Source organism: Thunnus albacares, chromosome 6 (genome assembly GCF_914725855.1).
Source record: "Thunnus albacares chromosome 6, fThuAlb1.1, whole genome shotgun sequence".
NCBI lineage: Eukaryota > Metazoa > Chordata > Actinopteri > Scombriformes > Scombridae > Thunnus > Thunnus albacares.
The window spans coordinates 5,150,752-5,171,330 of record NC_058111.1 but is presented as its reverse complement, the minus strand read 5'-3'; the positions used below and the strand labels follow the sequence as shown (position 1 = coordinate 5,171,330).

Here is a 20,579-nt window from a genome sequence, read left to right as displayed (position 1 = left end):
CTGCCCTACTTGATCTTTGTCCTGGGCTTGTCTTGTATGGTTCATATCTTTTCTCATATCATCAGAGTATTTTAGATGTTTTCTAATGATTTCTGGTAAACACTTGCACGTTTCTGTAATCTTGCTTTATACTTTTAGCTTTTCTGATTTGAGCAACAGCATTTTGGAAAAAACTTTCAGCCATGAGTGAGGTTTTAGTTCTAACCAGCAAACTGTCAAAAGTCATATGGAGTAAGTTGAGTATATGGAAGATGTTATCACTTTTAAAAATTAATATCTTCTTAGTTTTTTTTACTACTTAAAAGCATCACTGAAAAAACCTGAAAAGTGTCATGTGGTTATTAATCTAATATCACTGCATCTGAAGTCTGATACAGTGAAACCAGCTGTATAATTTTCAACACCTGAACCTGATTTGAGTTTAGATTATTGTTATAAAGAGGCCATCAGTAACAGAAAATCACACATTATGTATTTTTTCCATTTGCTGAGTGATGTATTTACATTCAATCCAGTTTCATCAACAATGAGCTGTAAATACATGTGTATACAATACAAAATGTAAACATAGTAGCGTAGTTACATAGTTATATATATGTACATAACACCTATATTTTAAAAGCATTCCTCGTGTTGCAACACTGACAAGTTTGACGAACAGTCTCTGGTGTGTTTTTCATCCACAAAGACGCAGCTAGATGTCCATCAGAGAGGCTGCAGCTCTGTTGCATCATTTTCTGCAATAAAAGGGAGAATTCAACTTTGTCACTTCAGAAACTTAACACAACATATTGGTGTAACAAAGTTATAATGGAATTTCACAGACCTTTGTACTCAAACACACCCATACTTAAACACAATAGATAACGTCAACCCGCATTCACACCCATTAAAACCATATTCATACATTTTCACACAATGATGCAGCGGTAACAAAAACAAACTGGGCAAACAAACCTCTCACGGTTTGTTTAAAATGTTTTATTAAGATCCTGCATATCTTCAAATATGTTTCCTATTATCTAGAACAGAGGCTACCTGCTACTGAACACTTCTCCACCTTTTTATTTACAATGTCCTCCAAGCTATCGTCATAACTTCCCATCAAGTACCACTGAAGTTTAGTTTGTGGGTGTTTGACTGTTAGTGCAAAGTTCATCATGAGGGAAGGTGTTTAACACAAACTGATAGCATTATTTATAAAGGTGCATGTATTATAGAGACCTATTGTCCACATTGCTTTACCTGGCATCTGTTTCCTGCGTCTCCATGCCATTATCTTCCTGTAGGCTTTGTCTAGTAGCCACATGGCCAGCATGAGAAGGCCAGCCAAACAGGCCAGTAGTAACGCAGAGACAGACAGGTACTGAAGATCCTCATACAGCACCTCTGGAAGACAGCGGTCATATTTACTTCAAAAGACGCTTATTGCAAAAAGGCTTTCATTGGTACAGACAACTATCCAGAGATAAAAAAAAACATGCCTGTCACCTGCGTCCAGAGGTGAGTGTAACAGGTAGCACAGTAGCAGAAAGATAATTATGTTTCAATGTTAGTAATGGTAATAAATAATAGCATTCTGATTCTTACGCCGTGGTCATAAATAATGTTTTACAGTATATACTGCACAACCATGTTCATGTTTCATCCTTTCAACACTAAAATCATGTAGCATGTTGTCATATTTATCAAATATCACTCATGGTGTTTACTGATAAATACCTATGATAAACATCAAAGTCTATAAGGGTACCTGTATATACTGTATATATATACACACAGACTGGCTGGGGAAGCTTGAGCAGAGCAAATGTCACTCTTACAACCCAACAACAGTCAGTTTGCCCAGGTGGAGCTTAAGACTGGTTGTTATTTCATGCTTGAATTAGGAACAACAATACTTGGTAAATTGTTTCTCGCTTAAAGTATTTTCAAGGTTACCTGCTGTATTTTGTTTTACATCCTGTTAAGGAGTTGTGTGGCATGTTCTTGCTGTATTCTAATCTGATTTATTGTTTCTGGTATCAAGCTGCAGGTAAAGAGCGTGAAAGGAAGCGTGTAATTTCAGGCCGGATCCACTCACCGTTCACTTTCAGGACAAACCCAGAGTCCTTGCTGCTCCCTGATAGTTCTGTAACTGTGACCACGTAGAATCCAGCATCCTGCAGCCGCAGGTCTGACAGGCCCATAGAGCCATTTTTATAGGGCTGTACTCTGCTGCTGTAGTCCACTGTGATGTTGGTGTACACCCCCGGCTGCCATGTCCCTATGGTGCGGCTCACTGCTCCTGACATAAAGGTCCATTGTATGGTGGGGATCTCGTTACTGGTAATGTCCACCGAGAAAAACACATCCTCCTGCACTGACCTGGTGAGGCTCCTCTGCGGGGAATGGATGGAGATGGCTCCGGCTTGTGAAGAGGATGAAGAGATGACAAGATATTAATTATAGATTCACTGTGAAATGCATTTTGAAGAAGAAAATGGCATAAAACATTTAAATACCTACAGAGAAGAGGGTGCATGTGTATGTTAATAGGTTTGAATGCATCAGGAAACAGGAAAACTACATTTTTAAAACATCCAAAGAGGCAGATAGACAAACATATTGCACACTGCACAATAAGCACCTTTACCTTTCACACTTTTACATGTGGTTACTGTTTAACTTTGACATGCAATGACGGCATTTACAGCAGAAACCTTTCAATGTGTGACACAATGTGCTCCATAAACAGAGAGTATATCACCTCGTAGGTTTTGCATCTCATGACCCACTTGGTGTCAAACACTGCGACTGATTTGCATTAAATTCCATGCACAGACAGAAATGCGTTATTCTGTCAGTTTCTTATTCAAATTACAAGCTGCTCACCAGAGGAACAAAACCTGTCAAACAAGCTGAGAAGGACCGATTTTAAGTGTAGCCTACAGTATTGGCCTCATGTCTATTTTGGCCGCCCCTCATGAAATATTTTCACAGGAGTTTCAGGTGGGGGATCTGGTTCTGCTGGTGGTGTGTTTGCTTAATGAAACACAGGTAAAGAATTCCACTTGACGATCCCGATGCTGACTCAGTAACATGACAGTGTGAGAAAAAAATGTGCCTGTCCCTAAATTTAAACAGCACAGTTAAAATAAGGATTAAGCAATAAGCCTTCATGACACAGATATTAAAATTCTTACCATGGTTTGTTTTGAAAGACTCTTAAATAAATGATCTTTGTAGCCTTATTAGTTAATGAACCAACCGCAGCTTTAAAGTGTCTGCTTTTAAAGTTATTAATTAATAAAAAACAGCAAACTGGTGTTTTTTCTGTGCAGCTTGACTGCCATTTGTACACCAGTTACTGCTCCTCCCCAATTCCTTTTTAGTTTCTTCTCCATTCTCATTGGGAGCATACCAGGACAACCTGATACATGACAATGTGTACATAGCTGTGTTATGTTCATCTACCTAGCCCTATTGTGCAAGTTAAGACACCGAGCCTTAGAAAAATGTGAGTTTTATGCCAGGTTCTCAGTTTGAGTTCCTATTGAAAGGGGCTGGACCCTCATTTTATGTATTTATAGGGTATTTAGGATTGAAATATAGGCACGCTGTCAAATACTGTACATGAGCTATCTATCTAGAGAAAAAACAAATTATGAGCCTGTGTTGGAATGCTTACCTAGGTGGCACATATATAATGTGATGCTGAGAAACACAGCAACATCTTGTACATCCCAGAGCCTAAAGTGCCACATTAGTAGCCCAGATCCATTGATTGAAGAGCACTAGAAGAATCTCCCTCCTCCAGGTTGTGTTACATTCTGACGTATTGTCCTCTTTGTCTTCCTACTTCCAAAACAGCTTTTCCTCGTTCCCAGGGTTTCCTCTTCCACTGTCCTTTTTTTTTTTTTTTTTGCTTGTTACAGGTGTTCTTGAGAGCACGTCTTCCTCCTTTTTTGTGAGAGAGTCTGTCAAAGAAGTGCTGGAGTTTCTCTCCTCTCTCAGGTCTGTGCTGGATTTCTCGTCATACCTGCGCAAGTCAGTGCCAGCCAGCCCACACCTATCAGACAGGTTCAGCCAGAGATTACTGAACAAACACGTACTCGGAGTTCTATGTGAGCTCTCTCTCTCTCTCTCTCTCTCTCTCTCTCTCACACACACACACACACACACACACATACACCACACACACACAAGGGAAAAAAGCTATATAGCAAACACTCTTATGTCCTTCTCAGTTTACTTACTATGACACAGAACCCCACCCCCGCCCAACGAGGACTCACCTGTGTGTTGAAGCAGTGACACTATCACAAAATGAAACCAGGATAGACTGAATCATAAAACATGTCAAACAGGAAGTATGTATTCATCCATATACACTAAGAAACACAAACACACACAGTACACGCAATCACAGTGGACTGACGTTTGAATTTAAAGGGTATGTACTCTGCGCTTGTGTATTATGACTGGACAACATATTCATTATTGATTTCTTCTTATTATAACTTTAATATCTCTTTATAGACTTCTTGCTTGGCATCAGAGAAGTTAATATGACAGCCTCAGAATGTCACATATTGTTTTCTGAATCAGGCAGGCCTATATTTTATGGTAAATAGACTATCTTTGGCTCTAGTGGGTGAGGAAAATAATAGAGGATAAGCTTTTTCTTTGAAGGGGTTATAGTGTTTGGTGACTTTGGTTGATTTTCATTTTGCTAGCTATGAATACTCCCTTGATGAATATATTTGTAAATCAATTTTCATCATTCACCAAAGCTCTGCAGAGGATGAACAACCCTCTCAAAAACTCTGTGAACTAAATTCAACCTCAAATAACCTTTTGTATTATTTTATTTATCTGTTTAATTTTTTCAAAATTGTGGTAAAGGAAATTTTGTCTTCATACATATGTATATAATGTAATTTTTTGGGCGATTAGCTTATCCGTTCAACACGAAGTGATCGACTGTTCGTGTTTGATTTTGCTCTCTATTTTACAGAAAAAAACTTACATTTGTATGCCGGATCATTTAACTAATCTGGAAATATATATTATTTTAAAAAATACAAAAAAAGGCGAGAATCTTTTAGTTAACTTGAGTTTTTCGTAAAAAGATATGTTACTTGAAGCGCCATATATTGACTTTGGCACGCGGCACTAGTGACTGAAGCAACGCTGACGTAATTTTGCGCACGATACACAAGGTCAGTTACGTCTTGCTGCTGGTCGCCATCGGTATAAACTCTCATGTCGTCGAAGACCACTTCTTGTAAGTTAATTTTTTACAAACTAACGTCCAATTTCTCGATAGAATTAAGCGTTAACTATTCATATAACAATTATTGTGAGGCCAAAGTGTTGTCGGCTATTTTTTGGATTCTTTCATCGCCTAATTAAGACGTATGCTAGCAGTTGATTAACAGTTAGCTGAACTAGCTAGCAAGGCGACATGATGACGATGATGGTGATTATCAATATTATTATTTGTTCTTATGTTGACTTTACTTTTTGACTTACTTTTACTTTTTGTGCAGTAGACGCAGACTTGTGTCAATACTTGACATTGTCGTCAGCGAAAAGTTGCAGGTTGGTTAAGTTCAGATGAGACTCACTTGTAGCCGCTCGGCGTTAGACTAACGTACCCAGGGTCCCATGAAACCCCGTTACCGTTACTGAATGCTTCCACTCCGGTCCATGTTTGTTACAGTAACCGTTTATTCTGATTGTTAATTTAACGGACCGGCACATTGGTAGGTAGTTAGCGGTTGTAGTAAGTGTTTAGTAATTTCTTTTTCTTTTCTTTTTTTTTGCGTTAACTGAAATTTGTAGGTCGTGGTGGTGATGTGGGGCATTGCTAACGTCGTTTTTTCTAATATCTCACGTTGCTGAGAACAAAGTGTAAGTGATTCATGTCAAGGTTGTAGGATTTATAATCTATTACTTTACTCTTACTCTTGCACTTACTCTTACTAAGCATCTGAACTTTTCTGTAGACCTAACCTGGTAGTCAAGGTTACATTACCATTTGTTATACTGGAATACTTTCCATTAAATGTCAGTGGTCATGTCTTCTGTTCTGGAGGAATATCAGGCGGGTAAATTCTGTGTATTGCGGTGTGTAACATGAGACGAAGGGCCATGAAGGGTGCAGTTAGTTCGTGTGTCCACCAGAGGCCGCTGGAGGAGCTGCATTTGTTGTGAATTGAGCATTGACTCGTAAAAACATAATTTTCCCCAACATCAAAATAATCTCCCCTCATATAGTAGTTTGCCACAAGTTTGTTGTTGAGTTTAATTGACAGAATATTGACCTGTGAACGGAAATTTGGTCAGTTTGTTGTTCCTATTTCCTATTGGACTAAAGCGTACCACGTGGTCAGGGGGACACAACACGGCACATTTATAAACACTTCGTTTCTCATCAATCACGCAATAAAACAACATCATTGGCACAACATATCAAATGTAGACTATTCGTGTTTCGTATTGTGATCCAAAACGTTGTGGCTCATGTCCAAAACCATCACTGATACTGACTGTGCTGAGAATCCCCCCCTCACCTCCGGAGTACATCCGTTATCGCTTCTCGGCCTTTTGGCTAAGATCAAGTGTAGTATCTGTTCTTATCAGTTTAATATCTGATACGTCCCCTATCCGGGGACCATATATTAAATTGATTTTTGGAACAGGGAGATGGAATAGGGGCTTGCTCCGTCCACTCCGCGCATCGACCTGGTATTGCAGTACTTCCAGGAACGGTGCACCCCCCTCTATATGTTAAATATAAAGAAACTCTAAACTCTTAAGATAGATGAAATTTTAAAAGTGTGCTCAATACGTTCAGTGCTCAGTTAAGCAACTGTTTCAACACATTATGCAGGTATTAATACACTTCATTCATTGATTGTGATCTTTGTTTTTATGGTCTACCTTTTTCTATGGTGTTTATAACCCTTATTTGTAGAGCAGGAGGCTGCAAATTGGTGACATGCATGCCACTATTAAATGAGTAGAACAAGTAACTGCTGAGGGAGTGTTTGACTTTGCTGCCGGTGTTAACAAAACGGACAGCATACGGTAACACGGGCTAGTTAGCTACAGGCTAGTTAGGTAGCATGGCTCCGTTCACAAGTAACGCCACTGTTTATCATAACCTGTCTATAAGAAAAACAACGCCGACCAACTGCATGTCAACTCGTGGATTGTGCTTAATAACACACGTTGCTGCTGATATTAATTTGACGGTTTATTAGCTATTATCTGAGCTGTTAACGGTAAACCTCTCTTTCTCTGCCTGGACTGGCGCTGTGTCTCCCTCCTGTTGCAGCAGAACTTGTGAATGAGTGGGGGCGGGGTTGGGATGATAGTGTGAGAGAGGAGAGGTGCAAACACCGGCACCGTATAACGGAAGAAATGGCGTATGTATTATAACGTAACTTTAAACTATATCGATACAAACGGGCCGCCCTTCCAAGGCAGTGGCAGGGGAAACACTGCTCACTGCTGCATTTCTGCTGGTTTCACAGCCTGCTGTTCCCTGATATGTCAGAAAGAAGCTAGAAACACTGAATACATGTGTACTTAATTTTCTGTTGTCTGAATTATTTATTGTTACTGTTACTTGTATACAGAAAAAAAAACATTCTGTATGTCACTGAGTCAATGTGCTATTTGTTAAACAGCGTAGTTCACACTCCAGAGCAGTAGGTGGCAGTAGCAGGAATGTGTGTTGCCCACTACCAGTGAACAAAGAAACAGGAAGTGGTTGTAATGTGAGGGGGAAAAAACGTGTGTTTTGTGCTTTTATTCTTTTATCTGAATTTCAAATGTGCATCAAACAACATTTGATTGCAGTATGATTTATCTTTGGCTCATCCGAACTTCCTGTGGGGTTATTACTCATTTGTTGGAGGTAAAATTGATAAAATGGGTGATTTTAGGTCAGCTATTGATGTGGAAATACAGCAATGCATCATGGGAACGCCAGTCCTTACTCCTCAAATAAGATATGAATAATCTTTTAATCTTTGTTAGCCTTAGTTCAAAACTGCTCCTTCTGTATTGACTTCCTGCAGATCCACAGCCTCTTATAGCCTGTGGTTTTGATGATGTATTGATTGTCAGCACCATCAGTCAGCATGGTATGTCTGTGAAAGACTTCCCTGGCTGTGATGTGTACAACTCATACTTACCTGGCAGGGGAGATACCATGATCAAGAAGGTGGTTCACCCAGGGCGAGGCTCAGCCATTGCACTCCGGTTGTGCTGACCCCTGCGAATTCCCCAAATGTGGGAATCTCGACTGCATAATTTCTGGTAGTGGGGGACTGCGTTCGCGCTCTCCCCTGATAAAATGTTGAAAGTAAAAAGAAGGACATAAATAGCTTCAGTGTAGTAATGGATTTAATATTGAATGCTTTTAAGAAGTGAGGAGGGAAATAAGGCTTTTTGAGGCACAGAATCAATATGAGGTAATTATATTGAAAATGATTCATTGTTTTGAAGCATGTGATACAGTCAAAATGGCAACATCTGCTGAAGAATTATTGGACCTGCATTTGTATGGATGGAGTAAATCTGACACTGTGATGAAATGTTATTCATGTCTCTGCCCAGTTACCACAGTAACAGTACAGTCAAGCTCACCTGCAGAGCGGCTGCCCCATGTCTTACCTGTAAGACTTGTTATGTAATGCTGTTTTTCATCACTTGTGATGTGAAAATGTCAGATTGCCGTACAGTCAGATGGTCACTGGTATGTGTCTGTTTAAATGGGAGTTTATCTAAGTTCACTGTATTTAACTCCGGAGCTGAGAGGAGCAAACACAGGCACTCTGTGTCACACCGTCCTCCGTTTCCATCTTCCCTATCTGTGTTCATCTTAGTTATCTATTTAGGTCATTTAGAGACAAGAATCTGTAACAGTCGACAGCCTGTCATGTCGTCACTCTGCATTAACTTTGTGTATAATGATGTTGCTTAAAGAAGGCAGCGATTCAACTGAAAAAATGTGACTAGACTTGGGGATTTATTGACTGATGCATCGACATGGCGACTTTTAGAGGGCAACCCTATTTTTTTTTTGCCTGCTGTTGACAGTAACATTAGTTGTTACTTTTTTGTTTGTGGTTGCAGGCAGTTGGTAGATATTATACATTTATGAAACATTCTGTTTATATTCTGTATGTTTCTGAGTCAGAGTGCTCTTTAATAAACAGCGCTGTTCACTCTCCAGAGCAGTAGGTGGCAGTAGTAGGAATGTCTCTTGCCCACCACCAGTAGAGTGGTTGTAATGTGAGGGGGAAAAACGTGTGCTTTGTGTTTTTATTCTTTTCGCTGAATTTCAAATGTGGATCAAACAACTTTTGATTGCAGTATGACTTAGCTTTGGCTCATCTGAACTTTCTGTTGGGTTGTAAAATTGATACAATGGGTGATTTTAGGTCAGCTATTGATATGGAAATATAGCAGTGCATCATGGGAACGCCAGTCCTTACTCCTCAAATAAGATATAAATAATCATTTAATCTTTGTTAGCCTTAGTTCAAAACTGGTCCTTCTGTATTGACTTCCTGCAGATCCACAGCCTCTTATAGCCTGTGGTTTTGATGATGTATTGCTTGTCAGCACCATCAGTCAGCATGGTATGTCTGTGAAAGACTTCCCTGGCTGTGATGTGTACAACTCATACTTACCTGGCAGGGGAGATACCATGATCAAGAAGGTGGTTCACCCAGGGCGAGGCTCAGCCATTGCACTCCGGTTGTGCTGACCCCTGCGAATTCCCCAAATGTGGGAATCTCGACTGCATAATTTCTGGTAGTGGGGGACTGCGTTCGCGCTCTCCCCTGATAAAATGTTAAAAGTAAAAAGAAGGACATAAATAGCTTCAGTGTAGTAATGGATTTGATATTGAATGCTTTTAAGTAGTGAGGAGGGAAATAAGGCTTTTTGAGGCACAGAATCAATATGAGGTAATTATATTGAAAATGATTCATTGTTTTGAAGCATGTGACACAGTCAAAATGGCAACATCTGCTGAGGAATTATTGGAACTGCGTTTGTATGGATGGAGTAAATCTGACACTGTGATGAAATGTTATTCATGTCTCTGCCCAATTACCACAGTTACAGTACAGTCAAGCTCACCTGCAGAGCGGCTGCTCCATGTCTTACCTGTAAGACTTGTTATGTAATGCTGTTTTTCATCGCTTGTGATGTGAAAACGTCAGATTGCCGTACAGTCAGATGGTCACTGGTATGTGTCTGTTTAAATGGGAGTTTAGCTAACTTCACTGTATTTAACTCCAGAGCTGAGAGGAGCAAACACAGGCACTCTGTGTCACACCGTCCTCCGTTTCCATCTTCCCTATCTGTGTTCATCTTAGTTATCTATTTAGGTCATTTAGAGACAAGAATCTGTAACAGTCGACAGCCTGTCATGTCGTCACTCTGCATTAACTTTGTGTATAATGATGTTGCTCAAAGAAGGCAGCGATTCAACTGAAAAATGTGACTCGACTTGGGGATTTATTGACTGATGCGTCGACTTGGCGACTCTTAGAGGGCAACCCTATTTTTTTTGCCTGCTGTTGACAGTAACATTAGTTGTAACTTCTTTGTTTGTGGTTGCAGGCAGTTGGTAGACATTATACATCTATGAAACATTCTGTTTATGTTCTGTATGTCTCTGAGTCACAGTGCTCTTTTAATAAACAGTGCTGTTCACTCTCCAGAGGAGTAGGTGGCAGTAGTAGGAATGTCTGTTGCCCACCACCAGTAGAGTGGTTGTAATGTGAGGGGGGGGGGGGGGGGGGGGGGGGACGTGTGCTTTGTGTTTTTATTCTTTTCTCTGAATTTCAAATGTGGATCAAACAACTTTTGATTGCAGTATGACTTAGCTTTGGCTCATCTGAACTTTCTGTTGGGTTGTAAAATTGATACAATGGGTGATTTTAGGTCAGCTATTAATATGGAAATATAGCAATGCATCATGGGAACGCTAGTCCTTACTTCTCAAATAAAATATAAATAATCATTTAATCTTTGTTAGCTTTGGTACAAAACAGCTCGTTCTGTATTGACTTCCTGCAGATCCACAGCCTCTTATAGCCTGTGGTTTTGATGATGTATTGATTGTCAGCACCATCAGTCAGCATGGTATGTCTGTGAAAGACTTCCCTGGCTGTGATGTGTACAACTCATACTTACCTGGCAGGGGAGATACCATGATCAAGAAGGTGGTTCACCCAGGGCGAGGCTCAGCCATTGCACTCCGGTTGTGCTGACCCCTGCGAATTCCCCAAATGTGGGAATCTCGACTGCATAATTTCTGGTAGTGGGGGACTGCGTTCGCGCTCTCCCCTGATAAGATGTGAAAGGAAAATGATATTCAGCAGAGGAGTGTTGTAGGGAGCATAGTAATGGATTTGATATTGAATGCCATTAAGCATTGAGGGGGAAACAAAGCTTGATGAAGCACTGAATCATTATGAAGCATTTATATTGTAAATGTCTCACTGTTTCAAAACATTTTTATTGAGGTAACATTGTGACATCTTCTAATTCTCCACATTTGAGAAAAATATGAAAACATAATTTTTTTCAATAGGTCATCAAACTATTTGTGTCGTTTAGCTTCATTGCTCTCTAGTTTTGAAATTAATTGGCGTTTCAGTTTGATTATTAGGCCAGCTCATTCCCAAAAATTGAGAATCCACTCTACATCTTTCTGCTGGTTTTGTTTCTCAGCCTGCTTTCCCCGACATATCAGAAGAAAGGGAAATGAACTCAATTTTCTGTTGCTATTGAAATCATTTCATCTTGCTGTTAGTCACATAAAGTACAGAAAGGCATCTTGATAAATGCTTAAGTGTTGTAGACACCCCAGAATAGTAGGTGGCAGCAGCAGGAATGTCTGTTGCCCACTGCTAGTAAACAAAGAAACAGGAAGTGGTTGTAATGTGAGGAATAATGTGTGTCAAACAGCCTTTGTTTTGCAAATACAGCATTGCATCATGGGAGTGTCAGTCCTTACTTTTCAAGTAAAATGTAAATAATCTTTGTTAGCATTAGTACAAAAGTGCTCCTTCTAATATTGACTTGATGCAGATCCACAGCCTCTTATAGCCTGTGGTTTTGATGATGTATTGATTGTCAGCACCATCAGTCAGCATGGTATGTCTGTGAAAGACTTCCCTGGCTGTGATGTGTACAACTCATACTTACCTGGCAGGGGAGATACCATGATCAAGAAGGTGGTTCACCCAGGGCGAGGCTCAGCCATTGCACTCCGGTTGTGCTGACCCCTGCGAATTCCCCAAATGTGGGAATCTCGACTGCATAATTTCTGGTAGTGGGGGACTGCGTTCGCGCTCTCCCCTGATATCTTGTTGAAAGAAAATATAATTCTACAGAGGGGTTTTGTGAGGTGTTAAATAGCATAGAAATGGAGTTGATATTGATTGTCTTTAAGTAGTGATGTGGGGGAAACGCAGCTTTCTGAAGCACTGAATCAATATGAAGTAATTGTATTAAATGGTAAGTAATTGTATTAAATGTAATTGTATTAAATTTTGAAACCTTGGATACGGTCATAATGGCGACACTTGCTGAGCAACTCCTTTTTATGGATGTAATAAACTGTTTAAAACTCCTGTTTAAACAGCTAAACTGCATCTAACGCCAGAGTTGAGAGATTAGAGCAGCAAACAGTCACTCTGCATATTCACTTTCCTTCCTTCATTCTTCTTGAAAAAGACAGGCTACATGGTATCAAGTGTGATATAACCGCCATATTTTTGGGGGAATGTACCACACTATGGCCATGTGGTCGAATTTTAAATAATTTATTTTAAATGAAATATATGAAATAACAATAACTTATTTCACCAGTCAATGGGGAATGAACTGTAAAAAAAAAACAAAAAGAAGAACTTTAAAACAACAGCTTGAGTTTCCTCATCTGCAAAAACCCACTTCAGGATCCTGGTGGCTTTTTGTAGGTGAGGAAACTCAAGCTGTTGTTGTAAAGTAACCTTCTGCCATCTAGTGGCTCTTCTTTTAACTGCAGTGTGCACTTATCCCATCAAACAAAAGCATATGCCATTCAATCTGACAATAAAAACAAAACAGCCTGACTGTAATATACAAATGGACTTTGATAGAATGTGTTGAAGAGACTGAAGAACAGCCATATTTTTCACATTCTTTGAACAGTTAAGAGCTTTAACAAACTAATATCTGAATAATAAGCAGTTGAACAAATAACCACACTATTAACTATTTAGACTTTTTTTTGTGTCCCGACAATTGTCACTGACATTAACATTTTCTAATTCTTCTTTAAGATGATGAGTATGTTCACATTCTCTGGAGAGAGGGCTTCTTTTTGAGCTGTCACAATGTCTCCTGTCGTTGAAAACACGCTCTCACTTGCCACACTTGTTGCTTGTACAGAAAGATTACGTTTGGAGAGCTTAGACAAATGTGGGTACAGATGCTTTTCTTCTTCATCATTTCAGTGGATTTGAATCATGAGGGATGACTTTTGCCATCTTGTAGAGCTGCATCTCCTCTTCCACAACATCAGGCTATGGTTTGGGTATTGATGGCGCGATGTGGTTTGTTCTGAAGAAATCGCCAAACAACATTGCTTTTTTAATCATGAGATCTTCCCATAAATTGCAATATTCTTACTTGTGAAATTTGATTGCATTAATTGACCACATACCTGTGTGGGATGCTCTTGCAAGATTTTCTCAGCCAGAGTATTAAAGATCTTAATCCTAGAGAAGTCATCCAGGTGGGGTAGAGACATTGATCCTGGTTATATAGTGCAGTGCTCTCATTCAGGAACTGTTGAAGTCTTGGGTCAGAATACCTCTCCTCAAAATTACCTGCTATATCAGATTTAACATCCTTAACAATCTGTGAATCTATGTCACTGTGCCTCATAGATGTCAGGATTGTGTGTTTGAGAGGAAGGACCATAGGCACAGTTAGTTGTTGTCCAGAACTCAGCAAAGATATGACTGTTTTCAGGAGCTTCAAGTACCTAAACAACCTTCTCAAGAACAGTCACATCTTGATCGGAGAGGGTGATGAGATCCTTGGCAGCCTCTTTTATGTGTTTTTGTTTTTGTTTTTTTTCTGTGAGAGCAGAATAAATAGCAGCTTGTTGCTCTAAGTAGCATATAAGCATGTCATAGCTGTATTTCCACCTTGTGATGATATCTTGAACCAGCTTGTTATGGGGAAGCTGAAGTGTGTCTTGTTTGGCCTTTAAAGACAGCTGCTGTAGTCGTACTCTGGTGGAAATAAAGTGACCACGTTCCCGACTTTGCCCCAAAGATGGGACATCTGGTTCACTCACAACCCCTTCTGGGATGCCAGATTGACTATGTGAGCAAAACTCCCTATATGTGATGACAATCCAGGCTCCTTTGTGGCAATGACAATGTTCTTTGCATTATCTGTAGTCACATGGATGGAGACACCGGGTCTGTCCAGTTTCCATCCCGCTACTATTTCCCTCAGCACCTCTGCCAAAGTTTCACTTGTGTGAGCATCATAGATGGGGCGACTTTGAAGGACTGGATTCCAAATTGTCATTAATGTAGTGTGCTGTGATGGTCATGTTGCTCTGGAGGTCCAGCAATCTGTCATCAAGGCAAGTAATTCTGCATTGCTCAGACCTTCAATAGCTTTTACCTTCACATTCTCATACATCAGGGGGAAACACATTTGTGGTCAGATGCGACCTGCTTAGTACTTTGTAGCTTGGTTCTAGTACGCTGATTAAATCCTTAAATCCAGCGTTCTCCACCACTGATTAGGGTCGCTTGTTTGATGCTACAAACACTCCTATTGTGCTAGTTAATTCTTTTCTCTAAATGAGGATGAAAGAGTTGCCTGTGTCACAAATTTATTTGTTAATGATGCCTGTGAAGATGCCCTGCTATATTTGTAGTGTTGCCTGAGAACGCATATGGTATGGTATAGTCTCTAATTTGCAGATTTTTCTAATAAAACATATTTTTGAAATCTTTTGAAGGTCGACGATCCACTGAAAAACATAAGTGAATTAAAGCATTTTGTAGAACAGAGTAAATTGATTTCTGCAGTTAGCTGTTTTCCACAAGAGACTATTGAAGCTCTATTTGTTATTCTTGTGTAGTCAGTCATTGGACCGTGAAAAAAAAAAAAAAAAATCCCACAGAGGACTCTGTTCTGACACTTTGCTTTCGTTGCATTTTTAATATTGGTGAGTTGGTGACATTTCCCAACAATGCTTCTTAGTCTTTACACACTGCAACTGTGTTTCAAAAGTGGCCGTTGACTAAGACAAGGGAATTATGTTTAAAAAAAAAAAAAGTGCTGTATTGACTGTCCTTTCCACATTTGAGAAAAATATGAAAACATTTTTTTTCTTGGTAGGTCATCAAACTGTCTTTGTGTCGTTTAGCTTCAGTGCTCTCTAGTTTTGAAACAAAATGGCGTTTCAGTTTATTATGCCAGTTCATTCCAGAAGTGAGAATCCACTCTGCATAATTTCTGCTGGTGTTGTTTCCCAGCATGCTTTGCCTCACATTTAAAAGGAAGGCAAATAAACTCAATTTTCTGTGGTTTTTGAAATTATTTCATCTTACTGTTAGTCACATAAAGTACAGAGAGGCATCTTGATAAATATGTTTAACAGTGTAGTTCACACTCCAGAGCAGTAGGTGGCAGTAGTAGGAATCTTTTTTGCCCACCACCAGTGAACAAAGAAACAGGAAGTGGTTGTAATGTGAGGGGAAAAAAACGTGTGCTCTGTGTTTTTATTCTTTTCTCTGAGTTTCAAATGTGCATCAAACAACTTTTGATTGCAGTATGATTTAGCTTTGGCTCATCTGAACTTTCTGTTGGATTGTTACTCATTTGTTGGAGGTAAAGTTGATACAATGGGGGATTTTTAGGTCAGCTATTGATGTGGAAATACAGCAATGCATCATGGGAACACCAGTCCGTACTTAAGTAAAATATAAATAATAAGGTAAATAATCTTTGTTAGCCTTATTACAAAACTGCTCCTTCTAATATTGACTTCCTGCAGATCCACAGCCTCTTATAGCCTGTGGTTTTGATGATGTATTGATTGTCAGCACCATCAGTCAGCATGGTATGTCTGTGAAAGACTTCCCTGGCTGTGATGTGTACAACTCATACTTACCTGGCAGGGGAGATACCATGATCAAGAAGGTGGTTCACCCAGGGCGAGGCTCAGCCATTGCACTCCGGTTGTGCTGACCCCTGCGAATTCCCCAAATGTGGGAATCTCGACTGCATAATTTCTGGTAGTGGGGGACTGCGTTCGCGCTCTCCCCTGATAACATGTTAAAAGAAAATGACATTCAGTGGAGGGGTGTTGTAGGGAGCATAGTAATGGATTAGATATTGAATGCTGCTAAGCATTGAGGGGGAAACAAAGCTTGATGAAGCAATGAATCATTATGAAGCATTTGTATTGTAAATGGTTCACTATTTAAATCATTTCATAGAGGTAAAATGGTGACACCTTCTGAGCAACTCTTGGTACTTCATTTGTATGGATGGATTAAATCAGAAACTGTAATGACAGTACAAATGGGTTTACTGCTTTCATTACTCTTATTTTGATCAATAAGTATTATTTAAAAATTTAAAAAGCCTAAATTTAATTAGGTGAAAACTGCAGACAGCCTGTAATATACTCTCTCATATACTTTGATTAATTCAGATTCAGTGAATCACGCTCTAATGAATTAAAATCACATAATGGCTCTCTGTTGTGAATCAGACAGCTTTGGAAGTGAACTGGCAGTCATTGAAGAAGACAAGAATATGACAGTTTCTTATTGTTCACTTTAGTCTCTAATTTGTAGATTTTACTAATGAAATGTATTTCAAAGTCTTTTAAAGGTTGAAAAATTCACTGAAAAACATCAGTGAATTAAAGCATTTTGTAGTGCAAAATAAAGAGTTGAATTCTGCAGTTAGCGGTTTTACAAAAGAGACTATTGAAGCTCTATTTGTTGTTCTTGTTTAGTCAGTCATTGGACTGTTAAAAAAAATACTGTACTCCTCATCCACAGAGGACTCCATTCTGATACTTTGCTTTCGTTGCATTTTTAATGTTGGCAACATTTCCCGACAATGGTTCTTAGTCTTTACACACTGCAACTGTTTCAAAAGTGGCCGTTGACTGAGACCAGGGAATTGTAAAAAAAAAAAAAGAAAAAAGTGTTCACTGTCTGTATTCACTGTCCTTTCCACATTTGAGAAAAATATGAAAACATAATAATTTTTTTTTTGATAGGACATCAAGCTCTTTTTGTTTAGCTTCATTGTTCTCTAGTTTTGAAAGGAAATGGCATTTCAGTTTGATTTTTAGACCAAACTGAAACACCATTCCCAAAAAGTGAGAATCCACTCTACATAATTTCTGCTGGTTTTGTTTCTCAGCCTGCTTTGCCCGACATATCAGAAAAAAGGGAGATGAACTCAATTTTCAGTGGTTATTGAAATTATTTAATCTTTCTGTTAGTCACATAAAGTACAGAGAGGCATCTGGATAAATGTTAAAGTGTTGTTGATACCCCAGAGTAGTAGATGGCAGTAGCAGGAATGTCTGTTGCCCACTGCTAGTAAACAAAGAAACAGGAAGTGGTTGTAATGTGGGGAGTAATGTGAGGAATAATGTGTGTCAAACAGCTTTTGTTTTGAAAATACAGCATTGCATCATGGGAGTGCCAGTCCTTACTTTTCAAGTAAAATGTAAATAATCTTTGTTAGCATTAGTACAAAACTGCTCCTTCTGTATTGACTTTCAGCAGATCCACATCCTCATATAGCCTGTGGTTTTGATGATGTATTGATTGTCAGCACCATCAGTCAGCATGGTATGTCTGTGAAAGACTTCCCTGGCTGTGATGTGTACAACTCATACTTACCTGGCAGGGGAGATACCATGATCAAGAAGGTGGTTCACCCAGGGCGAGGCTCAGCCATTGCACTCCGGTTGTGCTGACCCCTGCGAATTCCCCAAATGTGGGAATCTCGACTGCATAATTTCTGGTAGTGGGGGACTGCGTTCGCGCTCTCCCCTGATAATATGTTCAAAAGAAAATGACATTCAGCAGAGAGGAGTTGTAAGGAGCATAGAAATGGATTTGATAATGAATGCTGTTAAGCTTTGATGGGGAAACAAAGCTTGCTGACGCACTGATTCAATATGAAGCGTTTGTATAGTATTCTGAGCAACTCCTGGTGCTGCATTTGTATGGATGGATTAAATCAGAGAAACTGTAATGACACAGTACAAGTGGATTTACTGGCTTTCATTACTGTTATTTTGATCAATAAATATTATTTAAAATGATCAGTTTTAAACAGTCTACAGCTCAGTTTTTAAATATGAAACATCAACACATCTTGTTGAAATACTGTTGCTTTGAAAGGTTGAAACTTTTTCGAGTTGTCTGCTTCGAGCACAACATCACTAATTTTCTCTATTGGTCTTCTGTTCTTTGACCAGTATGATTGTGAAAAAGGTTTTAAATTTAATTCTGTGCTGTATTACGGAAGGTCTTAAAGTCTTAAATTTAATTAGGTGAAAACTGCAGACAGCCTTTAATATACTCTCATATACTTTGATTAATTCAGCTTCAGGGAATCACATTTTAATGAATTGAAATCACACAATGGCTCCCTGTTGTGAATCAGACAGCTATGGAAGTCAGTGAAGAAGAGAAGAATATGAAAGTTTCTTCTTGTTCACTTTAGTCTCTAATTTGCAGATTTTCCTAATGAAATATATTCTGAAATCTTTTGAAGGTTGACAATCCCCTGAAAAACAACAGTGAATTAAAGCGTTTTGTAGAACAGAGTAAAGAGTTGAATTCTGCAGCTAGCAGTTTTCCACAAGAGACTATTGAAGCTCTATTTGTTGTTCTTGTGTAGTCATTGGATCGTTAAGAAACAAAATTATATTCCCACAGAGGACTCCATTCTGATACTTTGCTTTCGTTGCGTTTTTAATATTGGCAAGTTGGTGCCATTTCCCGACAATGGTTCTTAAAGCCTTAACACACTGGGGGCGTGACGAATAAACAATACGAAAATGCTAAATAATCACCTGCAAATAATTTGCATCAAAACTATTCACACCGACGGTCGATATGACTTTGCGACAGAAACAGGAATTTGCAAAAAAGTTTGCGACAGCTTGCTCTTCTGTCAGTCAGCCTGGTGAAGGCAGTCAGGCATCTGTTTCTGTGGACAGAGGTGCTGAACGCAGGTCACAGTTGATGTGGATTGAACAGATATAACACTCTCCTCTTCTTTTGCCGAGTGAGGAGAAGGACAAGATCACCATCATCATTATCACAGGATGATGTTGACATCATGCTCTAGTGATGATGATGATGATCTCCGAGCTGCGTTCAGAAGCAGCTGTCAGACAAACACCGGCCAGACAAACTGCCTTCATGAGGCTGACTGACAGCAGACACTTACTGAACCAAATGCATATGATGATACATTAATGTATTGATTCATTGGCTTTATTTCTCCGCCCACCATAGTGAGTGAGTGTACCTGTTGCCTGCAGTGAAACAGGCAAGCTCACAGACAGACTGGGAGCTGATCAATCAATGTAGATATGGTAAATAAGTTCAAAACACATACAGCAGGATATTCAACACCCCATGTGGGCCTTCACAATAAACAACTGTTTGTGCAGGTTATGCTTTTTGATTGGTTAATGCTTTTATTCGCTGTGTGAAAACTCAAAAATTGACCTTGTTCCAAAAAAAAAAAATCACGTTGCTTATCAAAAGTGGCCGTTGACTGAGACAAGGGACCTGTAAAAAAAAAAAAAAAAAAAAAACGAAAACAAACAACAACAACAAAAAACACTGTATTGACTGTCCTTTCTACATTTGAGGAAAATATGATAACATATTTTTTTTCTCTCTTGGTAGGTCATCAGACTGTCTCTGTTTGTTTGTGTTGTTTGGCTTCATTGCTCTCTAGTTTTGAAATGAAATGGTGTTTCAGTTTGATTATTAGACCAGCTCATTCCCAAAAGTGAGAATCCATTCTGCATAATTTCTGCTGGTGTTGTTTCCCAGCATGCTTTGCCTCACATTTAAAATAATGGCAAATAAACTCAATTTTCTGTGGTTTTTGAAATTATTTCATCTTACTGTTAGTCGCATAAAGTACAGAGAGGCATCTTGATAAAGATGTTAAACAGTGTAGTTCACACTCCAGAGCAGTAGGTGGCAGTAGCAGGAATGTCTGTTGCCCACCACCAGTGAACAAAGAAACAGGAAGTGGTTGTAATGTGAGGGGAAAAAAACGTGTGCTCTGTGTTTTTATTCTTTTCCCTGAGTTTCAAATGTGGATCAAACTTTTGATTGCAGTATGATTTTTAGCTTTGGCTCATCTGAACTTTCTGTTGGATTGTTACTCATTTGTTGGAGGTAAAATTGATACAATGGGTGATTTTTAGGTCAGCTATTGATGTGGAAATACAGCAATGCATCATGGGAACA

General features: G+C 39.2%; 2 protein-coding genes and 7 non-coding genes across 10 annotated transcripts in view; 8 read left to right on the top strand and 1 right to left on the bottom strand.

Moving 5' to 3' along the window:
• Nucleotides 1–147: 147 nt before the first annotated feature.
• LOC122983354 (V-set and transmembrane domain-containing protein 5) lies at nucleotides 148–8,255 on the bottom strand. 2 transcript variants are annotated; one of them, XM_044353048.1, is made up of 5 exons: nucleotides 5,518–8,255; nucleotides 3,671–4,051; nucleotides 2,084–2,410; nucleotides 1,246–1,389; nucleotides 148–737 (listed from the first exon to the last, which is right to left on the bottom strand). In XM_044353048.1, exons 2-5 carry the CDS (start codon nucleotides 3,744–3,746, stop codon nucleotides 706–708), a joined length of 579 nt encoding a protein of 192 aa, XP_044208983.1. In that variant the 5' UTR covers nucleotides 3,747–4,051; nucleotides 5,518–8,255; the 3' UTR covers nucleotides 148–705. The 2 variants fall into 2 exon arrangements, with proteins under 2 accessions (XP_044208983.1, XP_044208984.1); XM_044353049.1 differs by lacking the exon at nucleotides 5,518–8,255 and adding an exon at nucleotides 4,278–4,855.
• The window catches only part of aamdc (adipogenesis associated, Mth938 domain containing), a 26,319-nt gene continuing 10,909 nt past the window's right edge, over nucleotides 5,170–20,579 (top strand). Inside the window, exon 1 of the mRNA XM_044353050.1 lies at nucleotides 5,170–5,269. The gene's annotated coding sequence lies outside the window, so the exon portion shown is untranslated. The remainder of the gene's footprint in view (nucleotides 5,270–20,579) is intronic.
• On the top strand, nucleotides 6,579–6,769 carry LOC122984768. Its single transcript, XR_006403983.1, has one exon. It is a non-coding gene; the product is annotated as a U2 spliceosomal RNA (small nuclear RNA).
• Nucleotides 8,185–8,348, top strand: LOC122984762. The gene has a single exon (XR_006403977.1). It is a non-coding gene; the product is annotated as a U1 spliceosomal RNA (small nuclear RNA).
• LOC122984761 lies at nucleotides 9,688–9,851 on the top strand. Its single transcript, XR_006403976.1, has one exon. It is a non-coding gene; the product is annotated as a U1 spliceosomal RNA (small nuclear RNA).
• Nucleotides 11,204–11,367, top strand: LOC122984760. Its single transcript, XR_006403975.1, has one exon. It is a non-coding gene; the product is annotated as a U1 spliceosomal RNA (small nuclear RNA).
• On the top strand, nucleotides 12,221–12,384 carry LOC122984759. The gene has a single exon (XR_006403974.1). It is a non-coding gene; the product is annotated as a U1 spliceosomal RNA (small nuclear RNA).
• LOC122984787 lies at nucleotides 16,206–16,369 on the top strand. Its single transcript, XR_006404000.1, has one exon. It is a non-coding gene; the product is annotated as a U1 spliceosomal RNA (small nuclear RNA).
• Nucleotides 17,965–18,128, top strand: LOC122984786. The gene has a single exon (XR_006403999.1). It is a non-coding gene; the product is annotated as a U1 spliceosomal RNA (small nuclear RNA).

Bases quoted from the DNA above. Each gene is read 5' to 3' on its own strand.
- LOC122983354 (XM_044353048.1), bottom strand. From the start codon at position 3,746: ATGTGGCACTTTAGGCTCTGGGATGTACAAGATGTTGCTGTGTTTCTC. The intron at 2,411-3,670 runs GTAAGCATTCCA...CCTCTTCACAAG, and splicing joins ATTATATATGTGCCACCTAG to CCGGAGCCATCTCCATCCAT. The intron at 738-1,245 runs GTAAAGCAATGT...CTTTTATTGCAG, and splicing joins ACGCAGGAAACAGATGCCAG to AAAATGATGCAACAGAGCTG.